Source organism: Lissotriton vulgaris, chromosome 2_1 (assembly GCF_964263255.1).
Source record: "Lissotriton vulgaris chromosome 2_1, aLisVul1.2, whole genome shotgun sequence".
In the NCBI taxonomy this organism is placed as follows: Eukaryota; Metazoa; Chordata; class Amphibia; order Caudata; family Salamandridae; genus Lissotriton; species Lissotriton vulgaris.
The window spans coordinates 1,448,086,929-1,448,112,953 of NC_141687.1; the positions used below are offsets into that span (position 1 = coordinate 1,448,086,929).

The following is a 26,025-nucleotide window of genomic DNA, read 5'->3' on the forward strand; positions in this document are numbered from 1 at the left end:
CTGGACCCCAAACGTGCGCTTTCATTCTATCTGGATTGCACAAAACGATTCCGGGTGAATGACCAGCTCTTTGTTGGCTATGTGGGCGCCAAGAAGGTTCGAGCCATTAAAAAACTGACCATCTCTCGATGGTTTGTTCTTTGCCTCAAAACCTGCTATTCCTTAGCGAAGAATGAACCTCCAGTGGGGTTGCGTTCCCATTCCAACAGGGGGACGGCAGCCACTACTGCTTTGGAACATGGAGTTCCCCTTCAAGACATCTGTCAGGCAGCTACGTGGGCTTCATTGCACACGTTTACCAAACACTACTGCCTGGATAGCCAAGTCCGGAGAGACAGCTTCTTTGGCCGTTCAGTTCTCCATGACTTTCTGTTGTGAACTTGGTTTGCAGGCCCATCTCCAGGGTTGGTATTGCTGGGGTATATATTATAAGGTGAGGAATCCATAACTGATTGTCTCTCTCAGATAAACAAGTTACTTACCTTTGGTAATGATATATCTAAGAAACATAGATTAGCTATGGATTCCTCACCACCCCACATATTCTCCCTGTTCTGAGAACTGACTTCTAGGGTAAAGGACTTCCCTTCAGGGCCCTAGTTTTGTGCACCAGTAGTCCGTGTATTGCATGCTATGCGCTTCTGGCGTGGAATGTCATGTAAAGAACTAAAGTCAGCTCGCAGGGGCGGCGTTTAAGTAGATACTGCGACGTCATTCTGGCGACCACGACGCCAACGATGAAAGCGGAGTCGACCAACACCACCTACCGATGTGCAGGGGTACTACTGAAGAAAAATTCTCCGGATCCAGTCTGACACCTGGGGGTAATTCTAAGGTGAAGAATCCATAACTAATTGTCTCTTTTAGATGATGGAGTCAATGTCCATACACATTATCAACAAGAGGAGTCACTTCGTCTTGTGACTCAAAAGACTTCTTAGAAGAAAACCACTTGCACACATCCGGAACCAACTCTAGACAGCGGACGTATGCAGAGCAAGTGTATTTACAGTCACATATGTCTCAAACAAATACATTTCACCTCAATTCTACTAAGCCCCAATAAAATCAGTAAAACAAGTTTAAACTATGGTTACACTTGGTTAGATATAGGCGAGGTATAAACGTGGCTAGTTAATTAAAGTAAAAAGTTTGCACTGGGTAACACTACTAATCAGTAGGAAATCTAGACATCAAATAGGGCTTGCGTCAAAAGCAAGCAGGAAATACGCAGGTGGAGTGGATCCATATTGGACACTTATTTATTTCTTGAGAGCAAGTCAGGTAAGTGAAATGACTTCAGAGTGTTCCCATACATTAAAATGCCTTCAAGGACTTGGACTCACGGGGAAGACAGACCACAATACCCCTGGTAGAGATGCTTTTCAATGTCTATATATTTAAGTAGGTTAGTTTTTAGGTCTGGCAAGACAGTGCAGCCTTCTCTACAAGACCTGTTGCTACAAATTCTTTAAAGTATATATTGACTGGACTTTGTCACCACGGAGACAACTGTTACTATCTCACCTCATGCTCTGAGCTGTTTCGTGCCCATTATACCTTCCATGCTGTGCTTCCCCTGGAACGCTTGAGGGACATTTTTATACTCATTCATCACGCCGTTTAAAAAAAAAAATCTAATTGTTGTTTAAAAAAATAAATAAGGTAAACAGGAGTTTGCTCCAAAACAAAGTACAAAGGGCTACGTCGGAATGGTACATTCAATTAAATTGAGTGACAGGCATCAGAAGAGATATACATAACATCTGCTACAAGAGAAGAGGTGCAGATTATTCATGCCCAGTAAATTAACCTTTGATGAACCTAGAAATGAACACAACTTAATGTGATTCCACATTATTTATGAGTGTAGAGTTAGTACCTGGTCATGGTTTTATTGCACTCTGGCACTAGGAAAATGAGGGCGGTAAAAAAAAGTGTGTGTGTCTGTACTATTTGTACAGAGAGGAAAGCTTTTAATTTGATTGTGACAGCAGCATCAAAATTATCAAGGATTCTGTTCCACATGTAGGCTAAAGGGTTGTTACGGATATGCCTTTTCTCTTCTGCATGCAGTGCCAAGCTCTTCAATTCAACCGGTCTACTGACATCATGACGCCAATTTTTCACTGGTGGAGTGGCTGATGTTGTCCAGCACATGGCTAGACATTTCTTGGCCAATATCAGCACAAGGTCCAGGAATCTATTACCAGCTCTCCTGTGCCTACGCTTTTGAGTATAGACCCAGGAGGCAAGCTTCTCGAGAGTAGATGCCCTTTCTGTCAAACACAGCTTCAAGTTGCATAAGCACCTACCTCTAAAATACTTGCAACTCCAAACAAATCCAGACCCTGTGGTATAAATCTGTACCAGCCATACCACATCCAGGGCAGGCAGCGTTGTCTGTCCAACCCTCCCCCCCCCCAACCCCCTACCCTCCCCCGCAATATGAGTTTAAGTATTTTAGGTGTCATGGATGACATGTACATAACTGAACTGGGTGTATTTGAGACTGAGGTTGGTAGAGACCTTGAGTAGGTGTCATAAAATGTAGGGGTCATAAATTCTTCTAACACTCCTTAGTGAAAAGTGACCTGCTCTGGCAGCCTTACACCTTGGTTTTCATACATAACATCCCAGATTTGGCAGTTTCCAGCAAGTATCAATGAAAACAAATTATAAGTTTGCGACTATTACCGGCAATGAATATTAGCTGCAAGACTTCTATTGAGTTTGCCTCCGTGGCTTTAGAGCAGCAGAAAACCTACATTCATAAATGGCCCAGCACTTATGGATCATAAAGTTTTAATTATTGGGACACTGTTTCAACTCAAAACCCCTTTAGTTATAGGTAATAGCAAGGTGCTCAAAGCAGCTGTGTGGCGGGCCCCAGCCCAGATAAATTCCCGTAACAGTGACTCTAGACCTCTGAACCAGTTTGTTGGAATAGAAAGGAGGAAGACGGCAAAGTAATAAAGCAGCAGCAGAGGCGCAACCATGTGCCATTTTGTCCATTACTGAGTGTCAGAGCTCAGCAAACTCATTCATCACGCTATTTGTCAAATTCAGTTATTTTACTCTTGCATACATGCTATACAAAACGCAAGTATGCTTGCAACTTTATCTTCAGGGATGGCAAAGCTAAAAGGGGAGGCATTAATGTTATGAACAGCATTTGTGTAAGAAACCTATGTCAATCACATTTGTGAATAGCTGTTTTAGTAGGAGTTGGCATTTTAAAGCTAGACCTATTGGCTGTCAATGCTTTTCAGGCAGGAGAATACTTTAACTCATCAGAACAGAACAAACACCATTGGGGGTGGGGAGGGGGGGGGGGGTGGTTCACAATGGTAAAGGTTTATTGTTCTATATTTTCTTTCAATAGGACGATTGTAAACGAGATGTCAGCATCATCATAATGTGGTTTACTAATTATCAACAGCTTCCTGTCTTAGGGAGCGACGAACGGAATGTGACTATTGACATAATAAAATATATTTATAAAAAAAGAAAAACAGAACTAACACCTTCTTAGACATGCACAATTACTGAATAGGCAAGGAAGCAGGTTTCAGTTTCCAAGGGAAATTACCGGCAAACAGTACTCCTAAATATTCTCAGACAAGACTGGACCAAAGAAAGATAAAGCTAAATACTTCATACAGTGCATGTATTGACCAGTTAAAACTTGCAGATGTGTTCAAAATATTTTAATTTTAAATATGCATGCATCTAATAGCTGTACCTGCTACTGCACAAGAAAGGTAAAAAGCACACTGTGTGTATGAAACAGATTCCCTTACCAGCAAAATTGCATTCAAGACATCATTATTTAACGGTGATTCTTCTGCGCCTCTATGTTTGCGGATCTTTTTCTTTGCACTATGCACCATGCTTGTGACTGATAACTTATGTATTGGCACTGGAGCCTGCTCAGTCAGTTTTGACAACGCATGACTTATATCAGCTGCATCTAAAGAAAAGGGAAAAGATGGACATAAAAACGATGTGGCTATTTAAAAACTTGCAAAATCACCTTGGAGCTATTCCAAGGCTGTGTAAGCAATACAACAAGCATTTAATAATAAAACAAAAAAAATGAAAACAAGACTTTATAAAAGAGCCACAAAGAAAAATGTTTGCAATGAAAGCGTAGGGATGGCTAGCGGCATCTTGTTTGCTTTTGTCACAGCAATGGTTAGCTCAACCTTGGGATGCAAGACTTCCATTATTGGGAATAGTAAGTTCCTTAAGGTTCTGCTGTGCCTTCACCGGAATCAACAAGTGCAATGATTGTTCACTGCCCTAAAGTTAATGTTCAGCAAAGAATATTTGGTGGAATCATAATCTATGTCCCCGATGGTCACCACAGACCCAACTGAAGCAATAAAGTGGGTGATGAATTGCTACATCTGTGAATTTCCTCTGCTGCTTCACAGACACGAAGGAAGTGGGCAAAATCATCACATTTCTGATACATCCTATCCTCGTGGTTCCAATAAGGAATGCATGTCTTTACAACGCATGCATTTAACACGCATGGTACTATATATAAGTTTAGTATGCCCCTAAACCCATATATGTATGTATGTATGTATATATGTATATATATATATAAAAAAACGTACTGGGGGTCGGCAGTAGGTAGTTGTAGATAAGAACATGTTTCCATAGAAAAGGCGTTTTTTGACTTGGCTATATCTTTGGCGCACTTTGACGAATCTTCAAAAAATCTTCAAAAAATATGTGCCCGTGATTCCAGTTCTGCATTGAAGGGTTCGGGGTGATCCGTCCAGCTGGGGCCGAGAAAAGAGGGCGACGCACGGGTAAAAATAAAGTAAGTTTCCCATGTTAATTCCCATAGAAACACTCCTACATCCCGAACAACTGGACAGAATTATACTAAATTTGGCAACATAGTGGCTTTTGGTCCAGAAAGGCAGCTTTTGGTTATGTGGTGTAAATCCGTTCAGTAGTTTGAGATATTAAATAAAATCCATATTTGTATATCTAGGATTGCGAAGCCTTTGTAAATAATGACAAGCTTGTGCAGAGATCTGCAGAGCTCTGATTGGTTGCCAACACTTCAACCAGGAAGTGTTGGCAGCCACTTTGCGATCTGTTTCAGCCTAGTCACCCCCCAAAAAAAGGCAAAACAAAAACAAGAAATGGGGGCAGGGTACGAATACCCTAACCCACTAGCCTTGGTCCTGAGGTCCCATAAGGACACCACCAGAGCAAAAAAACATTTTTTAAAAATTCACTGTGAAATGTACGAATATTCGCCAATATCACTGTGAATTTAAAAAAAAATGTTTTTTAAAAAACACGAGTGTGGTGTTCTGCTCTTGTTTTTTATGTGCCCCCAGGTGGGCCAGGTCCTCATGGCCTGCAAAGTTTGTTAAAAAAAAATGTATGCCCCGGGGACCACCACTTCCCCATGGCAAATTTGAAATAAATGCCCCTCACGCCCAGGACCACCACCACACCAGGGTTTTTAAAACATAACACAAAAATAAATAAGCTCCGGGGATCACCACCTCCCCAGGGCAAATATGAAAATAAAAGAGGGGGTCCGTGTGAACCCCCGGGGACCACCATGTTCCTGGGCCCAATTACTCTTCCCGGGCCATATACAGCCCCAGTGACCACCACCTCTCAGAGTCCGGCCAGTGCAGTACAAAGGAGGGGGCCATGAGGCCCCCTTCCTGGAACCATATATGGCCCTAGGGACTGCCAGCCCCCAGGGCTGGTCCCTTCTATCTCCCAAGGTGCCCACCCTCATCAAACAGCTGTTTGCTTTTGCTTGGCGGGAGCTTTGACCGCTTCTGCTACGCAAAAGCAAACACTCCGCTTCCAGCAAGCGGGAGCTGTCAAAATGCGGGCAGGGAAACAGATGAAAGTATTGCTCCACACGCAGAGATCTACATTTTGAGCAGCTCCATGCATGCATGAGCATTGCCGCCTCCTGCAGGAGGTCGAGAGCCAACTGGGACCGCGGGGGCCTTGAGGCTTCCCCCTCAGTCCCCCACCAACCAGGGCACCCATGGACACATGGCCGGGCCCCAGGGGATTGGGTTAAAATTGGCCCGGAGAGGGGGCTGCGTCGGTCTCGTCCCCCATTTAATGTTGGCCAGGCTCTGAGGGATGGGGTCCAACGGGTTGAAATGGGGGGCTGTGCAGCCCTGTATTGTATTGGGGATTTATATGGCGCAACTTAAACCGGAGGCATCAAGGCGCATCTGGTGGAAAAGCAGCTGAGTGGTCGGAGGCACCTGAGAGAGGCGAATTTACGGGTAGGACTCTGCGAAAAGCCAGGTTTTTAGATTTTTACGAAAAAGGGCAAGAGATGGCTGGCCCTTAAGGTCAGCTGGAAGCGTGTTCCACAGTTTGGGGGCAAGGGAGAAAAAAGCCCTCCCTCCCCACCTGGCCTTGACAGTCCGAGGGATCGTCAGAAGATTTTTGTGAGCCGATCTCAGGGCCCTGCCCGGGGTGTAGAAAAAATTGTAAATTGATACTTTTATAGCGCACTACTCACCCGCAAGGGTCTCAAGGCGCTTGTACGAATACCGCTGTGGAACCCATCCTGGCTTTCCCTGGGAGGCGTCCACTCCTGGGCACCCCCAAGGTGGAGGCCAGGCATCCTTAGCGTTGTGGGGGCCATTGTGGAGATTAAGCACGCTAATGTCCAGAGGTACATGAGGGACCCGATGTCCTCAGCACCCAGGCCGTGTAGAGCACGGTAGGTAAGAACAAGGACCTTGAAGTTAATCCTGGCCTGTACAGGCAACCAGTGGAGATTTTTTCTGATTCCTGAAACAGAAACACGTCTAGGGGCATCCACAACAAACCTGGCTGCAGCATTTTGGATAATTTGGAGGTGATGGATAAGCTTTTTGCTGATGCCAAGGTAGAGGGCATTGCAGTAGTCCAGGCGAGGAGAAATGAGGGCCACAGCAACCTGTTTCCGGGCATCGGGGGAGAGATAGTGTATTAGTTTCCTGAGGATCCTCAGAACCCCACAGCAGGTGGAAACAGTCTTATTAACTGGTTTGTCAAAAGCAAGTGAGGTGTCGATAGTGACCCCCAGATTCCGGGCAACCAGGGACAGCTTGGGACATGTTCCAATGGAGGGTGGCCACCAGTCCTCCGACCAAAGATCTTGTTTGCCACCAAAGATGAAGATCTCAGTTTTTTGGAAAAATATTGTAGGGAGGGTCAACAGGGCATGTTTAACGACCAGAGCTATTTGTGCCCTTACTATGACTAGCAAAAAAGAAGAAATAGCCTGGTCCAAGTGACTGTAGGTGTGCCGTATTGAGTCTAGAACCCTGAATCCATTAGTAGCACTAGAGTGATAGCACCGGGCTGGAAAAAATTCCCATCAGCCCACCCATCTGGTGGAGGATCGTCACTTGGGAGATGTATCATCAATCCAGATCTCAACCAATGCACCTATTGATGATGCGGAGATGGATTATAGTGATGTAAACTCAAACCACAGTGCTTCACTGGTGATGCTAATGGGGTGCAGTGCAAGTGAAAAGTAGTGTGAGAAAAAAGTGAGGATAAAATTGACTCGTAGGACCAAAAATAAGTTTAATAAGTATGGTACTATGGTCAAAATTAAAATGCCAAAATAGTTTTAAATAATAACTATGTAAAGGCAGAATTTGTGAAGGTCGACATGTTTCAGCTAGGTGGACTATTTGGTCCAAGCTTTCTTCAGGACCAAGTGAAAAACTGCGACTGCAAAAACAAAAACAAAACAGTGACTGTGTACACTATATGTTGGATAAATCCTACCAGCTCCTCTGAGCCCAGATGTATACTGGTGGTAATCCAGATCTTGTGGTATCTCCTAAAGCGAAAAAAAGAGAAGTGTACAACAGAAAAGAAATTAGTGTAACGGTATCAGGGATACAAAAAACAAACACTAAGCACACAAACAGTACGGTGGAGAAATTGTCTCCCCGCTAACACAGTAAACAATAGGTTTTACCGGTTTTAGTGCATCTACAATCACTAACAATTTAGACACGTATAGACTCACCCAGCGTTATGTGGGAGTATGCCTAACCTCACCCGGCACCCACTCGGGAAGAAGGAGGCCCCGCTCTGTTAGGGTGAAAATGTAATAAACAACCTCAGAGAGATATCAGAGGTATTTACATGCATGTAATTACATATTTCCAACAGTCTCCTAACAAAAACTAGTTGTATAAAAAGAGACTCGACCTCAATTGGGCTAGTGACTAAGACCATGCAGGGAAAGGTTAAAAAGAAGTCAAAGCTAAAAAAGCTAAGCTTGGCAGTATGATGACTACGAAAAAGGGGGCAACAAAATGAAATAAGGTGTCCTACCTGTCCGTCGGTACCTCTACACCAACATCCGCGAGGGAGTGGAGGTAACTGGCTGATGAACGTGCATGTCCTTTTATACCCGTAGTGATAGAATAATTGACTACAGCTGTAGCAGGTATTGTTGATGGACATTTGCGCAAGGTCAAAAAGAAAACGCTATCGCTGGTGTGCGCTTGCGCCGTGTGAGATGTCATATCGACTGCGCATGCGTGTGCCATGGGACCAGTGTGTGTATTAACTCCACGCATGCGCCGTGAAATGATTGACCATGCAGCTCTTCACTAAGGGCGCCAAGCTAAGAGCGGTGTGTGTAATTCATATTGAGAGATGTAAGATCGACTCGTATAGTATGAAAGTACAAGGTTCCGAATCTCAAAAGATATTATATTTTAATACGGGACAATAATGAACAACGATATACCGGGACTAGTTGTTTACAGCGATGTCCACGGTATGTCGTCATTAAGGCCCTGGATGTGGCTCTTCAAAAGAAACACTTAATGAACGCAATCCACACCTAAAATTCACGCTAGAATACAGTCATGAAAGACTTTCCTTTCTGAATTTATCCATCTTTCCTGAAGCTGGGAGTCTCCAAAGCGAGCTTTTCACCAAACCCATGGCGAGAAACTCGCTATTGCTCTTTAACAGCCACCACCCACGTTCCCTTAGGGAGAATCTCCCCGTGGGCCAATTCCTCCGAGTGAAGAGGAATTGTTCATCGAAGGTCCTGTTCAAGAAACATGCAACTGTACTAGCCACTCACCTTCAGGAGCGTCAATATCCCAAACAGCTAGTGAATAGAGCATGGAAACGTGCTTCAAACAATAACCGTGAAGCATTGATTGAGAGACGTCCACCAAAACCACCAACAGAACGACTCACGTTTGTTAGTACATTATATGCAAAATCGAATGACGTTCAAAAATCGGTTTGCAAACATTGGGGGATTTTAAATTCCACTGAGGCCAATATCCCCTTACCGCTCTTTTCTTTTAAAAGGGCACCAAGCTTGCGAGACACTCTGGTCCATACCAGACCGAGGAGACTCAACACTGATAGCACCATAACCCTATGGGGTCTCCCACCGGTTTCCGGTCATCACCCGTGTGGGTCATGCAGTGTTTGTCCCCAGACGGCTAAAACCACCACAGTCGATATAGGGACAGGTAGGACGTGGGTCCTTAAAAAACATACGAACTGTAATACCGACAACGTCATCTACATGATCACCTGTCCCTGTTCCTTAAGATACATCGGGTACACCACTCGCAAAATCAAATTGAGAATTGGGGAACACAAAAGTTACTATCAGATGTCGTAAACAGGCCACTAAATTAACCAACCATTTCTTGGATCATAGACACGCGGCTGACGAAATGAAGTGGGTTATCCTTGAACAGCCATATATTCCCCTCACATTAGTGATGTGTCTAAATTTCTATTCAAGAAGGAACAGAAGTGGGTGTTTCTTTTGAAGAGCCACATCCAGGGCCTTAATGACGACATACCGTGGACATCGCTGTAAACAACTAGTCCCGGTATATCGTTGTTCATTATTGTCCCGTATTAAAATATAATATCTTTTGGGATTCAGAACCTTGTACTTTCATACTATATTAGTCGATCTTACATCTCTCAATATGAATTACACACACCGCTCTTAGCTTGGCGCCCTTAGTGAAGAGCTGCATGGTCAATCATTTCACGGCGCATGCGTGGAGTTAATACACACACTGGTCCCATGGCACACGCATGCGCAGTCGATATGACATCTCACACGGCGCAAGCGCACACCAGCGATAGCGTTTTCTTTTTGACCTTGCGCAAATGTCCATCAACAATACCTGCTACAGCTTTAGTCAATTATTCTATCACTACGGGTATAAAAGGACATGCGCGTTCATCAGCCAGTTACCTCCACTCCCTCTCGGATGTTGGTGTAGAGGTACCGACGGACAGGTAGGACACCTTATTTCATTTTGTTGCCCCCTTTTTCGTAGTCATCATACTTCCAAGCTTAGCTTTTTTAGCTTTGACTTCTTTTTAACCTTTCCCTGCATGGTCTTAGTCACTAGCCCAATTGAGGTTGAGTCTCTCTTTTTATACAACTAGTTTTTGTTAGGAGACTGTTGGAAATATGTAATTACATGCATGTAAATACCTCTGATATCTCTCTGAGGTTGTTTATTACATTTTCACCCTAACAGAGCGGGGCCTCCTTCTTCCCGAGTGGGTGCCGGGTGAGGTGAGGCATACTCCCACATAACGCTGGGTGAGTCTATACGTGTCTAAATTGTTAGTGATTGTAGATGCACTAAAACCGGTAAAACCTATTGTTTACTGTGTTAGCGGGGAGACAATTTCTCCACCGTACTGTTTGTGTGCTTAGTGTTTGTTTTTTGTATCCCTGATACCGTTAGACACTAATTTCTTTTCTGTTGTACACTTCTCTCTTTTTCGCTTTAGGAGATACCACAAGATCTGGATTACCACCAGTATACATCTGGGCTCAGAGGAGCTGGTAGGATTTATCCAACATATAGTGTACACAGTCACTGTTTTGTTTTTGTTTTTGCAGTCGCAGTTTTTCACTTGGTCCTGAAGAAAGCTTGGACCAAATAGTCCACCTAGCTGAAACATGTCGACCTTCACAAATTCTGCCTTTACATAGTTATTATTTAAAACTATTTTGGCATTTTAATTTTGACCATAGTACTATACTTATTAAACTTATTTTTGGTCCTACGAGTCAATTTTATCCTCACTTTTTTCTCACACTACTTTTCACTTGCACTGCACCCCATTAGCATCACCAGTGAAGCACTGTGGTTTGAGTTTACATCACTATAATCCATCTCCGCATCATCAATAGGTGCATTGGTTGAGATCTGGATTGATGATACATCTCCCAAGTGACGATCCTCCACCAGATGGGTGGGCTGATGGGAATTTTTTCCAGCCCGGTGCTATCATTCTAGTGCTACTAATGGATTCAGGGTTCTAGACTCAATACGGCACACCTACAGTCACTTGGGCCAGGCTATTTCTTCTTTTTTGCTGATCTCAGTTTTTTCCCCATTAAGTTTGAGGAAATTCGAGGACATCCAACCTGCCATGGCTTCCATGCAGTTCTTAAAATAAAGGTCTGTGGCCTCCACAGAATGAGATAGGGAGACCATTATCTGGGTATCGTCAGCATGCGATAAGACTTCCAGTCCATAGGATCTAACAAGCCTTGCAAGCGGGGCCACATATATGTTGAACAGTGTAGGGCTCAAGGATGAGCCCTGTGGGACCCCACAATGCAAAGCCCTCCTTCGCCATTCAATTTCAGCCGAGTTCCGGGTGACAGGGTCCCTGGGGGCTAAATCTGCCTGAGTGTGGGTGAGGGACCCCCTTCCCTGGGCAGAAAAACAAGCTGAAAAGGCAGAATGGAAGGCAGAAAAATGAGCGACAAACGCTAAATAGTGGGCAGAAAAACATGCAAAAAAGGCAAAACAGAGGGCAGAAAAACAAGAAGGAAAGGCAAAACAGAGCATAAGAGTGCAAACTAGAAGGCACTCAGACACACTCAGAGACTCATGCACCCACTCACACACCCACTCAGGGACCCACGCCCTCATTCACAGACCCACTCACGCACCCACTCACAGACTTATTCATGCACCTAATTACACCCGGTGAGACACTTATGCTGCCACTCCCATTACCACTGAGGCACTCTCACACCCACTGACAGATTCACTGAGACACTCATGCACTTACTCACTCTCAAAGGTTACAGGTTGAAGTTAGGAAATAAAATGAAAAAACTTAGAATTTCACATACAAAATCAAAGGTTACAATGAAATTAGAGTTGGGAAATATAATTTTAAAATAATGTTAGAAATTCACTTAAATAACAAAGAATAGTTAGTCTCAGATTTTACTTGTGCAAAACCAGTAAAATTCAGCAGTTCCAGTTACCTGAGCGAACTATAACTCACACCCCCACAATGCATTGCTTATGACCGCACATATTACATCACTCATGACATGGTCTGGGACATCACTCATGACATGGTCAGTGACATCACTGATGACATCATCCACAGGACCACTCTCACATCCTCACAGACCCACACAACCACTCATTCATAAACCCATTCAACTGTTCACACATCCCCTCGCTTATCCATAGAGCCACACACTCACCCAAACAGCCACTCGCACACCCAGTAATACACACACATAGCCACTCACACATGCGGATACTCATCCATATAGGCACTCAGGCATGCACTCACCCACACAGTCATTGACTAATCCTCCCACTCATCCATAGAAGAACTCAAGACACCCACTCACTCACCTACAGAGACACACGCACAGTTTCACACCCATAAAACCACTCACATACAACCCCACACAACTATTCACACACCCACTCAAACATTCACACACCCATTCAAACATCCACACACCCACTCAAACATCCACACACCCACTCAAACATCCACACACCCACTCACACACCACAACCACTCACAAAATGTTTACTGCCTACCTACAGAGGACAACGCAAACAGATTTGTCATGTGTAGTAACAGCACCAATTGGATTAGATGCACACAATATTAAACAAATTATCCTAGATCGGCTATCAATGCTAGAACATGATAATAAACTGGAATACCAGAAGTCAACTGGTGAAGCATGTCATGAGGTAGCAAGAGCTTTGAAGAAAATGAAGCTTTTAATCATCGATGAGGTAAGCATGGGTTCAAATTTAATGCTTGCCTTAGTTCACTTAGGAAAGCAACAAATTTTAAGAACCGACTACAATGATCTCTTTGGAGGAAAGCATGTAATTGTGTTTGGTGACTTGCGGCACCTAACTCCTGTAAAAGGAGAGCCTGTTTTCAAGACCCTTCTGAATGAACAAACTTTTAATTTATTAGGGAGTATTGGAAATGTAAATATTTGGCTGAATTTTCAATACAGGAAACTGCTGAAGAATATGCGTCAAGCGTCCGATGAGATATATGGTAATATTCTAAAGGATATTAGAGGCAGACTTCTGACAAAGAAAGGTAAGAGTACCTTAGAACCTTGACCTGTGAAAAAACTATTTACATCTAAGAAAACAGCAGCACAACTAATGTTCAAATTGATTGAAGAAAATCAATAGTTTGTTTAATGCCTACACTTCAAGAGTGTGCCAATCTTAATCAAGAATTGCTGAAACTGATGAACAAAGACATTTTTGAAGTACAGCTATTAACAAAATAGAACACCAGGGAGTCACGATAGTGCTACATGAAAAACTTCAAGGAAAACTGGATTAATTAGAAAAATCTGTATCCAAGACTGCTGGATTAGAAAAGTGTTTACATGTGTGTAAAAACAGTGAAGTAATTTTGCGGCATAATTTAAATGTTGAGGATAGATTAGTAAATGGTGCAATGGGTAAAGTTATTTATTTAATTAATTTTCCAAATAGGAATGAGATTGAATACTTGACTATAAAATTTGATCAGATTACTGGCATCAAACAGATTGGTCTATGTGTTGAAAGTTTTTTGCTAGTGAAAGACAAGCTGTTCCCTCTCTCTAGAGTATGCTGTAACTATCCATAAATCACAAGGTTTAAGTATAGATGCAGCTTTTAATAATATTGGAAGTACTGTATTTAAAGAAGTTATGTCATACGTAGCATTGTCGCAAGTTAGAACATTATCCGGTTTGAGTCTGGTTGATTTTGATGAAAAGAAAGTTACTGCTGATACTAGTTGTGTTACAAAATATAATAGGTTAAGAAGTGTATATGAACCTCACTTAGGACAGTACCCTATTAATGAGAATAAAGAATGCTTCCAAAGTGGAAGCTTAGTACGCAATCAACGGATGTTCCTGTAAAGAAGAAAAAAAAGATAAGGAAGCAGGTGTTAACCCCTTCCATGCTGATGATGAACCCCAGCCGTCATGCACTACGGTGCTCGTGTGCTGATGACGACTGGGGTTCGTCACAGCCCGCTCCTGTTCGTGTTGTTTACAGCACACCAGGGGAATCGCGGCCGTATGGAAGGGGTTAAAATAGAAAGATTGAAAATTGATGATGATATTTTAAGTTTTCAGCAGATATACAGTAATGGTGTCAACTGCTATGTAAATGTGGTTCTCAATATACTTTTCCAATTTACCGCATTATGTAAATGAAATTCAAAATAAAGGAGACAACACAATCTGCTCTCATCTGTGTACTTTGCTGAAACAAAAAGGACAAATTTCAATTTCCGAAAAAACGTACACAACAATGGCTATTATCTTTCATGAAGGATTTCAAATAACTTCAGGACCTTACATTGTGCATTTGAAAAATTCAACTAGGTGGACAGAATGCAACGATAGCATGCTCATTTTCAAAGAAAAACTACCTTTCAATCTTCCAATTTCATATCTCTTCTTTCTGCAACCAAGTTTTAAGGAAGATTAGCATTTAAAGAGCATTATAAGATGTTTGTTTTTCATGGATAATCGGTGTGAAAGATATAATACGGCCTAGCAGGGGTGAGAACTTCAAAATGCAGTCAGAAATTGGAAAATGTCTTATCTATTTGGAATAATGGACTATTTAATTGTCCATCTTTTTAGGTCTCTGGCCTAGCGTACACTGTGCATGCAGTGTAACGCAGCGAGAGTCCTTTTCCCGGGGTTTAGAAAATGGACCTAGAAATTCCACGCAGTTCGTGCGTGTTATTTCGTAGGTCCATTTTCAGTGGCCTTTGCGTGTGTGTACTTTTGAAACAGAACACACAGTAGGCCATGGGCAGTGGCGTAGCTCCCCCCATGGCCTATTGGTGTCTGTTAGGAGTAATAAAGGGGTAGACCCTGAGAACTCCAGGACCGGGGTCCAAATGTCAATACAAAAAAGCAGTGGTCCGAGTTCATGTGCAACTCATGTGCTATATATAGGCTGTGTCATATAGATCTAACACTCACCACATAATCATTTACCATTAATAAATTCACATTGATACCAATAAGTCATTTTTTTAAAACTTTGCCATGCATTTATTGGTGCATAGTCGGTATTAACGCACTAGTGCTAGTTGCGAAATATTGACTTAAATCAAATAATGTGAAACACATAGAGGTAATTTAAATGCAATTGTATAAGCATTACATTTCAGAGTGCTCTCCATAGAAAGGGAAGGGAAAGTGTGAGGGTTGTGAGGGACCGGGTAAAGGTGGTGTGACTTGTTTGGAACATCACGTTAAAATCCAAAACGCCTTTACAATCAGCATATACAAGGTTCCAACATTGCATCAAACATAGGTTAAATCAATCAATTTCTTTGTGTCCTATGGTGTGCTGGAATGGCGTAGTCTACGTTTCGACCCCCGAAGTACGCTAGAAGGGTGATTGCTGCCTCATGTTGGGGTCTTCATCAGGACAATGTGGAATGAGAGCATTAAAAGACGGTAGACATCTGTGCCGTCTATTGGTGGGCCGAGTCGGGCTCCAAGAGAATTTGGAGACAGTTCCTTACACGAGTGGATACATTTCTTCAGGCATAAGTCCTGCTGTTGTCAATCCTTGCACGCGTAGGGCGCTGCGCCTGTGATCCGACCGCTGGGGTTCAGGTAGGCAACTGAGGACAACATGAGGCAGCAATCACCCTTCTAGCGTACATTATTTGATTTAAGTCAATATTTCGCAACTAACACTAGTGCGTTAATACCGACTATGCACCAATAAATGTATAGCAAAGTTTTCAAAAAATGACTTATTGGTATCAATGTGAATTTATTAATGGTAAATGATTATGTGGTGAGTGTTAGATCTATATGACACAGCCTATATATAGCACATGAGTTGCACATGAACTCGGACCACTGCTTTTTTGTATTGACTATTGGTGTCTGTTAGGCGCACCAAAGGCCATTTATCTTGAATTGAAGACCTATGCTGGCAGTGGCGCGCGCGCACCACTCGCCGTTTTTTGTTTTACAATAGCAACTGCGAGCGATTGATTTCACTGCTGCTTGTCTCATTAGATAAGAACTGGTGCAGTCATCATTGAGCCACATAAACCGGTATTTCTTGTACAGTGGAGAATTGGCTCTTCTCCAGCAGCGCCTGCCGTGTACCCGGGAATCATCTAATTGCAGTGCCCTCTGTGGCAGTTTTTGTTTTCCCCCGACTCGCTTTCAGCCCGGAGCCGCCATGGTCGTTTCACGTTAGTCCCTGGGTGAAAAGCTGGAGATCGCTGTATGAAATACTATTGGTTTCTGAAGTTTGAATTCACCCGTGTACCAGGACCCGATGATGTTCTAAAAGAAGTGTGTGTGCGTGTATTTGGGAGGCACTGGGTGGTTTCTCACCACCAAGGGGGCGTGGCTTTGTTCGTATTTATATTGGGAATTAAAGTTAGCTTGAACAATTCGTGACCAAGCCCGAGCTGTGGATTTGGCTATCACGCTCCTTCACTTTGTGCACAGTTATTTATGGTGAATGTGCTATCGTGTACACAACCCTGCACACTTCTCTGCCCTCACTATGATGTCTGCGGCTTCTATAATCAGGATTATCCAGTGCCTTTTTATGTACAATCACCCCTCCACGATGCTTTGCTAAACTCTTCCCTTAGGTGATTTCTCGCCTCTTCCAGCTGTGCCTCGGCTTCTGATCCGCGTGCCTCCCATGGGGGCAGATCTAGTCTGTGATGTCCTAGTTTTGCTGAACCGACGGTGCATTAATATGCTGCGCGCCTCCCTTGCGCTCCATGTGCGTCGGAGCAGGATTCTAGGGCAGAGCTGGGGCGCAGCCAAGTTCGCGGGGCTGTGAGGATGAGCTGTGATCCTCTACACCTGTACGCTCAGTGGGGCCCCTCACTGTCCCTGTGTGGGTGGGTGTCCCCCCCATGGGTCTCCTTACTGTTCGCAGGCATTTAAAGACATGCTGATGGTGTGCACTCCGCTACTGCACAGTCCGTTCCTGCACCCTACTGTCTGTGGGAGTGTAAAGGCATGCCGCTGATCTGGGCTCCTCTCCTGTCCTAGCCTGTCGCTTACTGTCCGTGGGGTGTAAAGAGTAAGAGTGACTGCAGAGTGAGAGTGACTGCAGAGTGAGAGTGACTGCAGAGTGAGAGTGACTGCATGAGTGACAGCAGTGTGAGAGTGACTGCGAGAGTGACTGCAAGAGTGAGAGTGACTGCAAGAGAGAGTGACTGCAAGAGTGAGAGTGACTGCAGAGTGAGAGTGACTGCAGAGTGAGAGTGACTGCAGAGTGAGAGTGACTGCAGAGTGAGAGTGACTGCAGAGTGAGAGTGACAGCATGAGTGACAGCAGAGTGACAGTAGAGTGAGAGTGACAGCATGAGTGACAGTAGAGTGAGGGTGACAGCATGAGTGACAGTAGAGTGAGAGTGACAGCATGAGTGACAGTAGAGTGAGAGTGACAGCATGAGTGACAGTAGAGTGAGAGTGACAGCATGAGTGATAGAGTGAGAGTGCCAGTAGAGTGAGAGTGGCAGCAGAGTGAGAGTGGCAGCAGAGTGACAGTGACAGCATGAGTGACAGCAGAGTGACAGTGACAGCATGAGTGACAGTAGAGTGAGAGTGACCGCATACATTCATTATTTTGGCATTTGATACGATCTATAGGGTACCCTGTTGTACATAGTGATGAACGCTGCTTCACCCTCCTGTGTGAGAGGTGTGTGGCTGATCCAAACACTTCAATTGCTAGATGACCCCTGTCTGCTTCCAACTTATCAGTATCGTAATCAAAATAATGAATGTATGGATTCTGCTTAGAAGATTATATATTATATCTATTGGTACACGGCTATTAATTTAGCATGTTGACACCCTTTCTACTTTTCTGTTTCAGCTTTCAAAATATTTTTTCCAAAATTCTTTTCGGTTAATTAAAATATTCTCCATCTATTTTAGACAATTTAAAATATGCTTCTAATTTAGAGAGAGATAATGGAACTCGCCCTCTGGTTTTACTGAGTAGTTTTTTCCATATTGAGAATCGGGGTTTAGTCCTCTGTCTATAGCTACTGCCAGAGTGTCATTCCGGTATTTGCCCCGGAAGCTTTTATCACTCGAGTCGAGAAACAGTCCATCTTCAATATTAGTAGCGGTAATCCGCTATCGCGCTACTCCGGTGACTGACCCCGGGAGTGTTGGTTTACTTTTGGATGTGGCGGATAAATTCCTCGTTTAAGGTAGGATAGCCCACAGAAGAGTAGGAGTATTGTTAGCGTGTTTGGTTGCCCTCAAACAATCAATTGGCTCACACTAACCTTTTCCTTATAGGTGACTGTTTCGTTTTGAATCATTTAATGAGACAGCTCCTCAAGATTAGGTATGTGTCTCATTGGCATGCTTCTTAACACAGGGTGTATACTATCATTAGCGGTCCAATCACTCACTCGAATTCCTTTGCATTATTTTACCCCATAGGTCTCGAGGTGTTCTTTTAATCCCGATTGAATGATCTCTACTGATTACAAGAACTGTTTGTCAGTCTAAAGGTATGAACACCACTGTATTATGAGAATTGATTATGGTTATCTGTTTTTAAATGAAATTTTCTTTGAGATCTCATGTTTTGACAAATACACGAAGGAGTGTGTTACAGTGCCTGTAGGGACTATATACCTTGATTATGTCTTTTACTAGCTGTATTGGATCCTGGTGTGATGCGTGTTCAGGACCCTAATGAACTCCTGAAATGCTATAAATGTCATGATTAATTAAGGAATGCTACATGCAATTTAGCCTTAATGCATGCACCACCTATTTTTTTTTTTTTGGTTTTTTTATTGTCCTCATCTCACCTTTGGTACTTGCAAAAGAAAGACACCAGCAAACCTTTCTTCTCTCTTGTGCACACAGGGTCAGGGTCCTTGCTGCACCTGAGCCAACCTGGCTACCCCTTTATCCCGGGGTCCGGTGTAATCATTGGACAATCTCGGAATCGGATACCAACCTCAACTCGAGTGCCCATTCCCAAAGTGGGAGTCAAACTGTGGTATTTCTATGATATATAGCCCCCAACTCAAGACGTGCAGTTTTTAGGACAGACTGTAACCATTTATCATATAGTGGGGGGGGCTGGGTCTTTCCATAACATGCAAATTTCTCTGCGAGCGATAATAATTAGAGTAAAAAATAAAGCAATCTGTACCTCACTGAGCTCGTTAATAATTTCCAAGTCCAACCCGAATATTACCCTCACCCCATTCAGACCAATATTTACTTTTAAAACACTGTCCAGTGTCTCTCCTACTTTTGTCCAAAAGGGACCAATCACCGGGCAATCATAGAACATGTGAATATCGTCCGCCTCTGCTGAATCACACTTTGGACATAAAGGGGAGGGACAAACAAACTTTGCTATTTTTTTTGGCGTGAAATACAACCTATTTAATACAAAATAATGGTTCTTTTTCAATGAGGCTGACTTAACATACCTATATAAGAATTTAAAAGATCTTTCATAAAGCTCGTCGGAAGAGGCCTCAAAGACAGATGCACTCCAAACCTGGTTTAGGGGCGTGGCTGTGGACTCTTCCGAATTCAGCAATTCTCTATACCAAAGGGCTACCTCTTTCTTCTTAACACCATCAGAACGGAGTGCTACCTCAATTTCCCATTTTCCCCCTATATTGTCTTTCTCTGTAACAAACCAAGAGCGAAGTTGAATGTATTTAAAACGGGAAAAAGAATCCCCTATCTTAGCCCACAAAACTTCCGAGGGAAGAACACCCTCCGCCGTGACAAGATCTTGCATGCACCACCTATTGAGAGTGACATGTGACTTTGCTTTATGTCGTACTGGGTTGGTTGAGTTTTGGTCCACCGATTGTCCTGTGGTGTTTTTAGAAATATTTTTATGAATATTCTAGAAGGTACATTTATGTAGTTTTTCTTATTATTGATAGTGAAAAAGTGGTAATGATTTGCCTTGACTGGGACTTCATTTTTTCAGAGAATTGACGACCTTGGAAGCGTCTATATGACAAGGAAGCTGCCTGATTTATTGAACTGATGCTTTGGTTTATCATCCTGTGGCAATTAGATATCCCACCCACCATGGTAAAATCCTTTTGTGTTCATGATGATTTAACGTTATGTTCGCTTATCCTCTCGTAATTTGACTATGAGAGCACTAATATATGACTCAATTTACTTTTATAGAAGACCTAGTGTACCCTTGGGTTTCACATTCTTGTCCTGATGAAGACCCCGGTGTAAGGTGTCAACTACGCCTACAGTTGTAGTTTTGGGGTCGAAACGTCGACGGCTACTTTCTCATACATCAGTAGACGCCACCCCTATTTTGGATATTGAGTACCAGCGTCACATACATGATTCTTGATGAACTTTTGGAAATTAGTTATCCGAATTCCTGGCTCAGGGCTCGGAAGCCAATTTATTTTGTATGTCAATTTTGAAATAACCTATGGTCACATTAATTATTTTCTTGCACATTCCCTTACCCTTTTTCACACTACTCTTGCTTTCCTCTCCATGGAGCACTATGATGAATATGTCGTCATTATTGTTTTCTAATGTATTGTGGATTCAGCTCATTGTGATTGATTAGCAATGCGCTCTGATAAGTATGTGTATTTAATGTTATTGTGATTAAAAGTGATTAATTTATAACGGTTCACTGGGACCCCCTTTTGTATACTAGTAAAGTGAGAGTGACAGCATGAGTGACTGCAGAGTGAGAGTGACTGCAGAGTGAGAGTGACTGCAGAGTGAGAGTGACTGCAGAGTGAGAGTGACTGCAGTGTGAGTAACAGCATGAGTGACAGCAGAGTGAGAGTGACAGCAGGGTGAGAGTGACAGCAGGGTGAGAGTGACAGCAGGGTGAGAGTGACAGCAGGGTGAGAGTGACAGCAGGGTGAGAGTGACAGCAGGGTGAGAGTGACAGCAGGGTGAGAGTGACAGCATGAGTGCGAGTGACAGCATGAGTGAGAGTGACAGCATGAGTGAGAGTGACAGCATGAGTGAGAGTGACAGCATGAGTGAGAGTGACAGCATGAGTGACTGCAGAGTGAGAGTGACTGCAGAGTGAGAGTGACTGCAGAGTGAGAGTGACTGCAGAGTGACTGCAGAGTGAGAGTGGCTGCAGAGTGAGAGTGACTGCAGAGTGACAGCAGAGTGAGAGTGACAGCATGAGTGACAGTAGAGTGAGAGTAACAGCATGAGTGACAGTAGCGTGAGAGTGACAGCATGAGTGACAGCAGAGTGATAGTGACAGCATGAGTGAGAGTGACTGCAGAGTGACTGCAGAGTGAGAGTGACTGCAGAGTGACTGCAGAGTGAAAGTGACTGCAGAGTGACTGCAGAGTGAGAGTGACTGCAGAGTGAGAGTGACTGCAGAGTGAGAGTGACTGCAGAGTGAGAGTGACTGCAGAGTGACTGCAGAGTGAGAGTGACTGCAGAGTGAGAGTGACTGCAGAGTGAGAGTGACTGCAGAGTGCCTGCAGAGTGAGAGTGACTGCAGAGTGACTGCAGAGTGAGAGTGACTGCAGAGTGACTGCAGAGTGAGAGTGACTGCAGAGTGACTGCAGAGTGAGAGTGACTGCAGAGTGAGAGTGACAGCAGAGTGACTGCAGAGTGAGAGTGACAGCAGAGTGAGAGTGACAGCAGAGTGAGAGTGACAGTAGAGTGAGAGTGACAGCATGAGTGACAGTAGAGTGAGAGTGACAGCATGAGTGACAGTAGAGTGAGAGTGACAGTAGAGTGAGAGTGACAGCAGAGTGATAGTGACAGCATGAGTGACAGTGACAGCATGAGTGACAGTGACCGCATGAGTGACAGTGACCGCATGAGTGACTGCAGAGTGAGAGTGACTGCAGAGTGAGAGTGACTGCAGAGTGAGAGTGACTGCAGAGTGAGAGTGATTGCAGAGTGAGAGTGACTGCAGAGTGAGAGTGACTGCAGAGTGAGAGTGACTGCAGAGTGAGAGTGACTGCAGAGTGAGAGTGACTGCATGAGTAACAGCAGAGTGAGAGTGACTGCATGAGTCACAGTAGAGTGAGAGTGTCAGCATGAGTGACAGTAGAGTGAGTGACAGCATGAGTGACAGTAGAGTGAGTGACAGCAGAGTGACAGCATGAGTGACAGTGGAGTGGGAGTGACAGTAGAGTGAGAGTGACAGCATGAGTGACAGTAGAGTGAGAGTGACAACATGAGTGACAGCAGAGAGAGAGTGACAGCATGAGTGACAGCAGAGTGAGAGTGACAGCATGAGTGAGTGACAGCATGAGTGAGAAACACAGCATGAGTGACAGCAGAGTGAGAGTGACAGCAGAGTGAGAGTGACAGCATAGTGAGAGTGACAGCAGAGTGAGAGTGACAGCAGAGTGAGAGTGACTGCAGAGTGAGAGTGACTGCAGAGTGAGAGTGATAGCATGAGTGACTGCAGAGTGAGAGTGACTGCAGAGTGAGAGTGACTGCAGAGTGAGAGTGACTGCAGAGTGAGAGTGACTGCAGAGTGAGAGTGACTGCAGAGTGAGAGTGACTGCAGAGTGAGAGTGACTGCAGAGTGAGACTGACTGCAGAGTGAGACTGACTGCAGAGTGAGACTGACTGCAGAATGAGAGTGACTGCAGAATGAGAGTGACTGCAGATTAACAGCAGAGTGACAGCAGAGTCAGAGTGACTGCAGAGTAACAGAGAGTGACGGCAGAGTGAGAGTAACAGCATGAGAAAGTGACAGCATGAGAAAGTGACAGCATGAGAGAGTGACAGCATGAGAGAGTGACAGCATGAGAGAGTGACAGCATGAGAGAGAGTGACAGCATGCGTGAGAGTGACAGCATGCGTGAGAGTGACAGCATGCGTGAGAGTGACAGCATGCGTGAGAGTGTCAGCATGCGTGAGAGTGACAGCATGCGTGAGAGTGACAGCATGCGTGAGAGTGACAGCATGAGAGAGAGTGACAGCATGAGAGAGAGTGACAGCATGAGAGAGAGTGACAGCATGAGAGAAAGTGACAGCATGCGTGAGAGTGACAGCATGCGTGAGTGACAGCATGCGTGAGAGTGACAGCATGCGTGAGAGTGGCAGTATGAGTGACAGCAGAGTGAAAATGACAGCAGAGTGAAAGTGACAGCAGAGTCAGAGGGACTGCAGAGTGAGAGTGACTGCAGAGTGAGAGTGACTGCAGAGTGAGAGTGACAGCATAGTGAGAGTGACAGCATAGTGAGAGTGACAGCAGAGTGAGAGTGACAGCAGAGTGAGAGTGACTGCAGAGTGAGAGTGACTGCAGAGTGAGAGTGACAGCAGAGTGAGAGTGACTGCAGAGTGAGAGTGACTGCAGAGTGAGAGTGACTGCAGAGTGAGAGTGACTGCAGAGTGAGAGTGACTGCAGAGTGAGAGTGACTGCAGAGTGAGAGTGACTGCAGAGTGAGAGTGATAGCATGAGTGACTGCAGAGTGAGAGTGATAGCATGAGTGACTGCAGAGTGAGAGTGACTGCGGAGTGAGAGTGACTGCAGAGTGAGAGTGACTGCAGAGTGAGAGTGACTGCAGAGTGAGAGTGACTGCAGAGTGAGAGTGACTGCAGAGTGAGAGTGACTGCAGAGTGAGAGTGACTGCAGAGTGAGAGTGACTGCAGAGTGAGAGTGACTGCAGAGTGAGAGTGACTGCAGAGTGAGAGTGACTGCAGAGTGAGAGTGACTGCAGAGTGAGAGTGACTGCAGAGTGAGAGTGACTGCAGAGTGAGAGTGACTGCAGAGTGAGAGTGACTGCAGAGTGAGAGTGACTGCAGAGTGAGAGTGACTGCAGAGTGAGAGTGACTGCAGAGTGAGAGTGACAGCATGAGTGACTGCAGAGTGAGAGTGACTGCAGAGTGAGACTGATTGCAGAGTGAGAGTGACTGCAGAGTAACAGCAGAGTGACAGCAGAGTGAGAGTGAATGCAGAGTAACAGCAGAGTGACGGCAGAGTGAGAGTAACAGCATGAGAAAGTGACAGCATGAGAGAGTGACAGCATGAGAGAGTGACAGCATGAGAGAGTGACAGCATGAGAGAGTGACAGCATGAGAGAGTGACAGCATGAGAGAGTGACAGCATGAGAGAGTGACAGCATGCGTGAGAGTGACAGCATGCGTGAGAGTGACAGCATGCGTGAGAGTGACAGCATGAGAGAGAGTGACAGCATGAGAGAGAGTGACAGCATGAGAGAGAGTGACAGCATGAGAGAGAGTGACAGCATGAGAGAGAGTGACAGCATGAGAGAGAGTGACAGCATGAGAGAGAGTGACAGCATGAGAGAGAGTGACAGCATGCGTGAGAGTGACAGCATGCGTGAGAGTGACAGCATGCGTGAGAGTGACAGCATGCGTGACAGCAGAGTGAAAATGACAGCAGAGTGAAAGTGACAGCAGAGTGAAAGTGACAGCAGAGTGAAAGTGACAGCAGAGGGAAAGTGACAGCAGAGTGAAAGTGACTGCAGAGTCAGAGGGACTGCAGAGTCAGAGGGACTGCAGAGTCAGAGGGACTGCAGAGTCAGAGGGACTGCAGAGTCAGAGGGACTGCAGAGTCAGAGGGACTGCAGAGTCAGAGGGACTGTAGAGTCAGAGGGACTGCAGAGTCAGAGGGACTGTAGAGTCAGAGGGACTGCAGAGTGAGAGGGACTGCAGAGTGAGAGGGACTGCAGAGTGAGAGGGACTGCAGAGTGAGAGGGGCTGCAGAGTGAGAGGGGCTGCAGAGTGAGAGGGACTGCAGAGTGAGAGGGACTGCAGATTGAGAGTGACGTGAGAGTGACTGCCGAGTGAGAGTGACGTGAGAGTGACTGCCGAGTGAGAGTGACTGCATAGTGACTGCAGAGTGAGAGTGACTGCATAGTGACTGCAGAGTGAGAGTGACTGCAGAGTGAGAGTGACTGCAGAGTGAGAGTGACTGCAGAGTGAGAGTGACTGCAGAGTGAGAGTGACTGCAGAGTGAGAGTGACTGCAGAGTGAGAGTGACTGCAGAGTGAGAGAGACTGCAGAGTGAGAGTGACTGCAGAGTGAGAGTGACTGCAGAGTGAGAGTGACTGCAGAGTGAGAGTGACTGCATGAGTGAGAGTGAGTGCATGAGTGAGAGTGAGTGCATGAGTGAGAGTGACTGCATGAGTGAGAGTGACTGCATGAGTGAGAGTGACTGCTTGAGTGAGAGTGACTGCATGAGTGAGAGTGACTGCATGAGTGAGAGTGACTGCATGAGTGACAGCAGAGTGAGAGTGACTGCAGAGTGAGAGTGACTGCATGAATGACAGCTGAGAGAGTGACTGCATGAGTGACAGCAGTGAGTGACAGCAGAGTGAGAGTGACTGCATGAGTGACTGCAGAGTGAGAGTGACAGCATGAGTGACAGCAGAGTGAGAGTGACTGCAGAGTGAGAGTGACTGCAGAGTGAGAGTGACTGCAGAGTGAGAGTGACTGCAGAGTGAGAGTGACTACAGAGTGAGAGTGACTACAGAGTGAGAGTGACAGCATGAGTGACAGCAGAGTGAGAGTGACTGCAGAGTGAGAGTGACTGCAGAGTGAGAGTGACTCAGCAGTGTGACTGTTCCAGAGAGAGCAGTGTATGCATGTGCGCTTACAGGGTGCACGGACACACAGGAGCTAAAACAAAGAACCGCTGTCTTGGGAGCT

General features: G+C 44.8%; 1 protein-coding gene across 1 annotated transcript in view; it reads right to left on the reverse strand.

The window, feature by feature from the left end:
- The window catches only part of RAB3GAP1 (RAB3 GTPase activating protein catalytic subunit 1), a 465,696-nt gene that overhangs the window by 231,426 nt on the left and 208,245 nt on the right, over positions 1-26,025 (reverse strand). Inside the window, exon 13 of the mRNA XM_086954315.1 lies at positions 3,804-3,973. Within this exon, the coding sequence (XP_086810441.1) occupies positions 3,804-3,973 (170 nt within the window). The remainder of the gene's footprint in view (positions 1-3,803; positions 3,974-26,025) is intronic.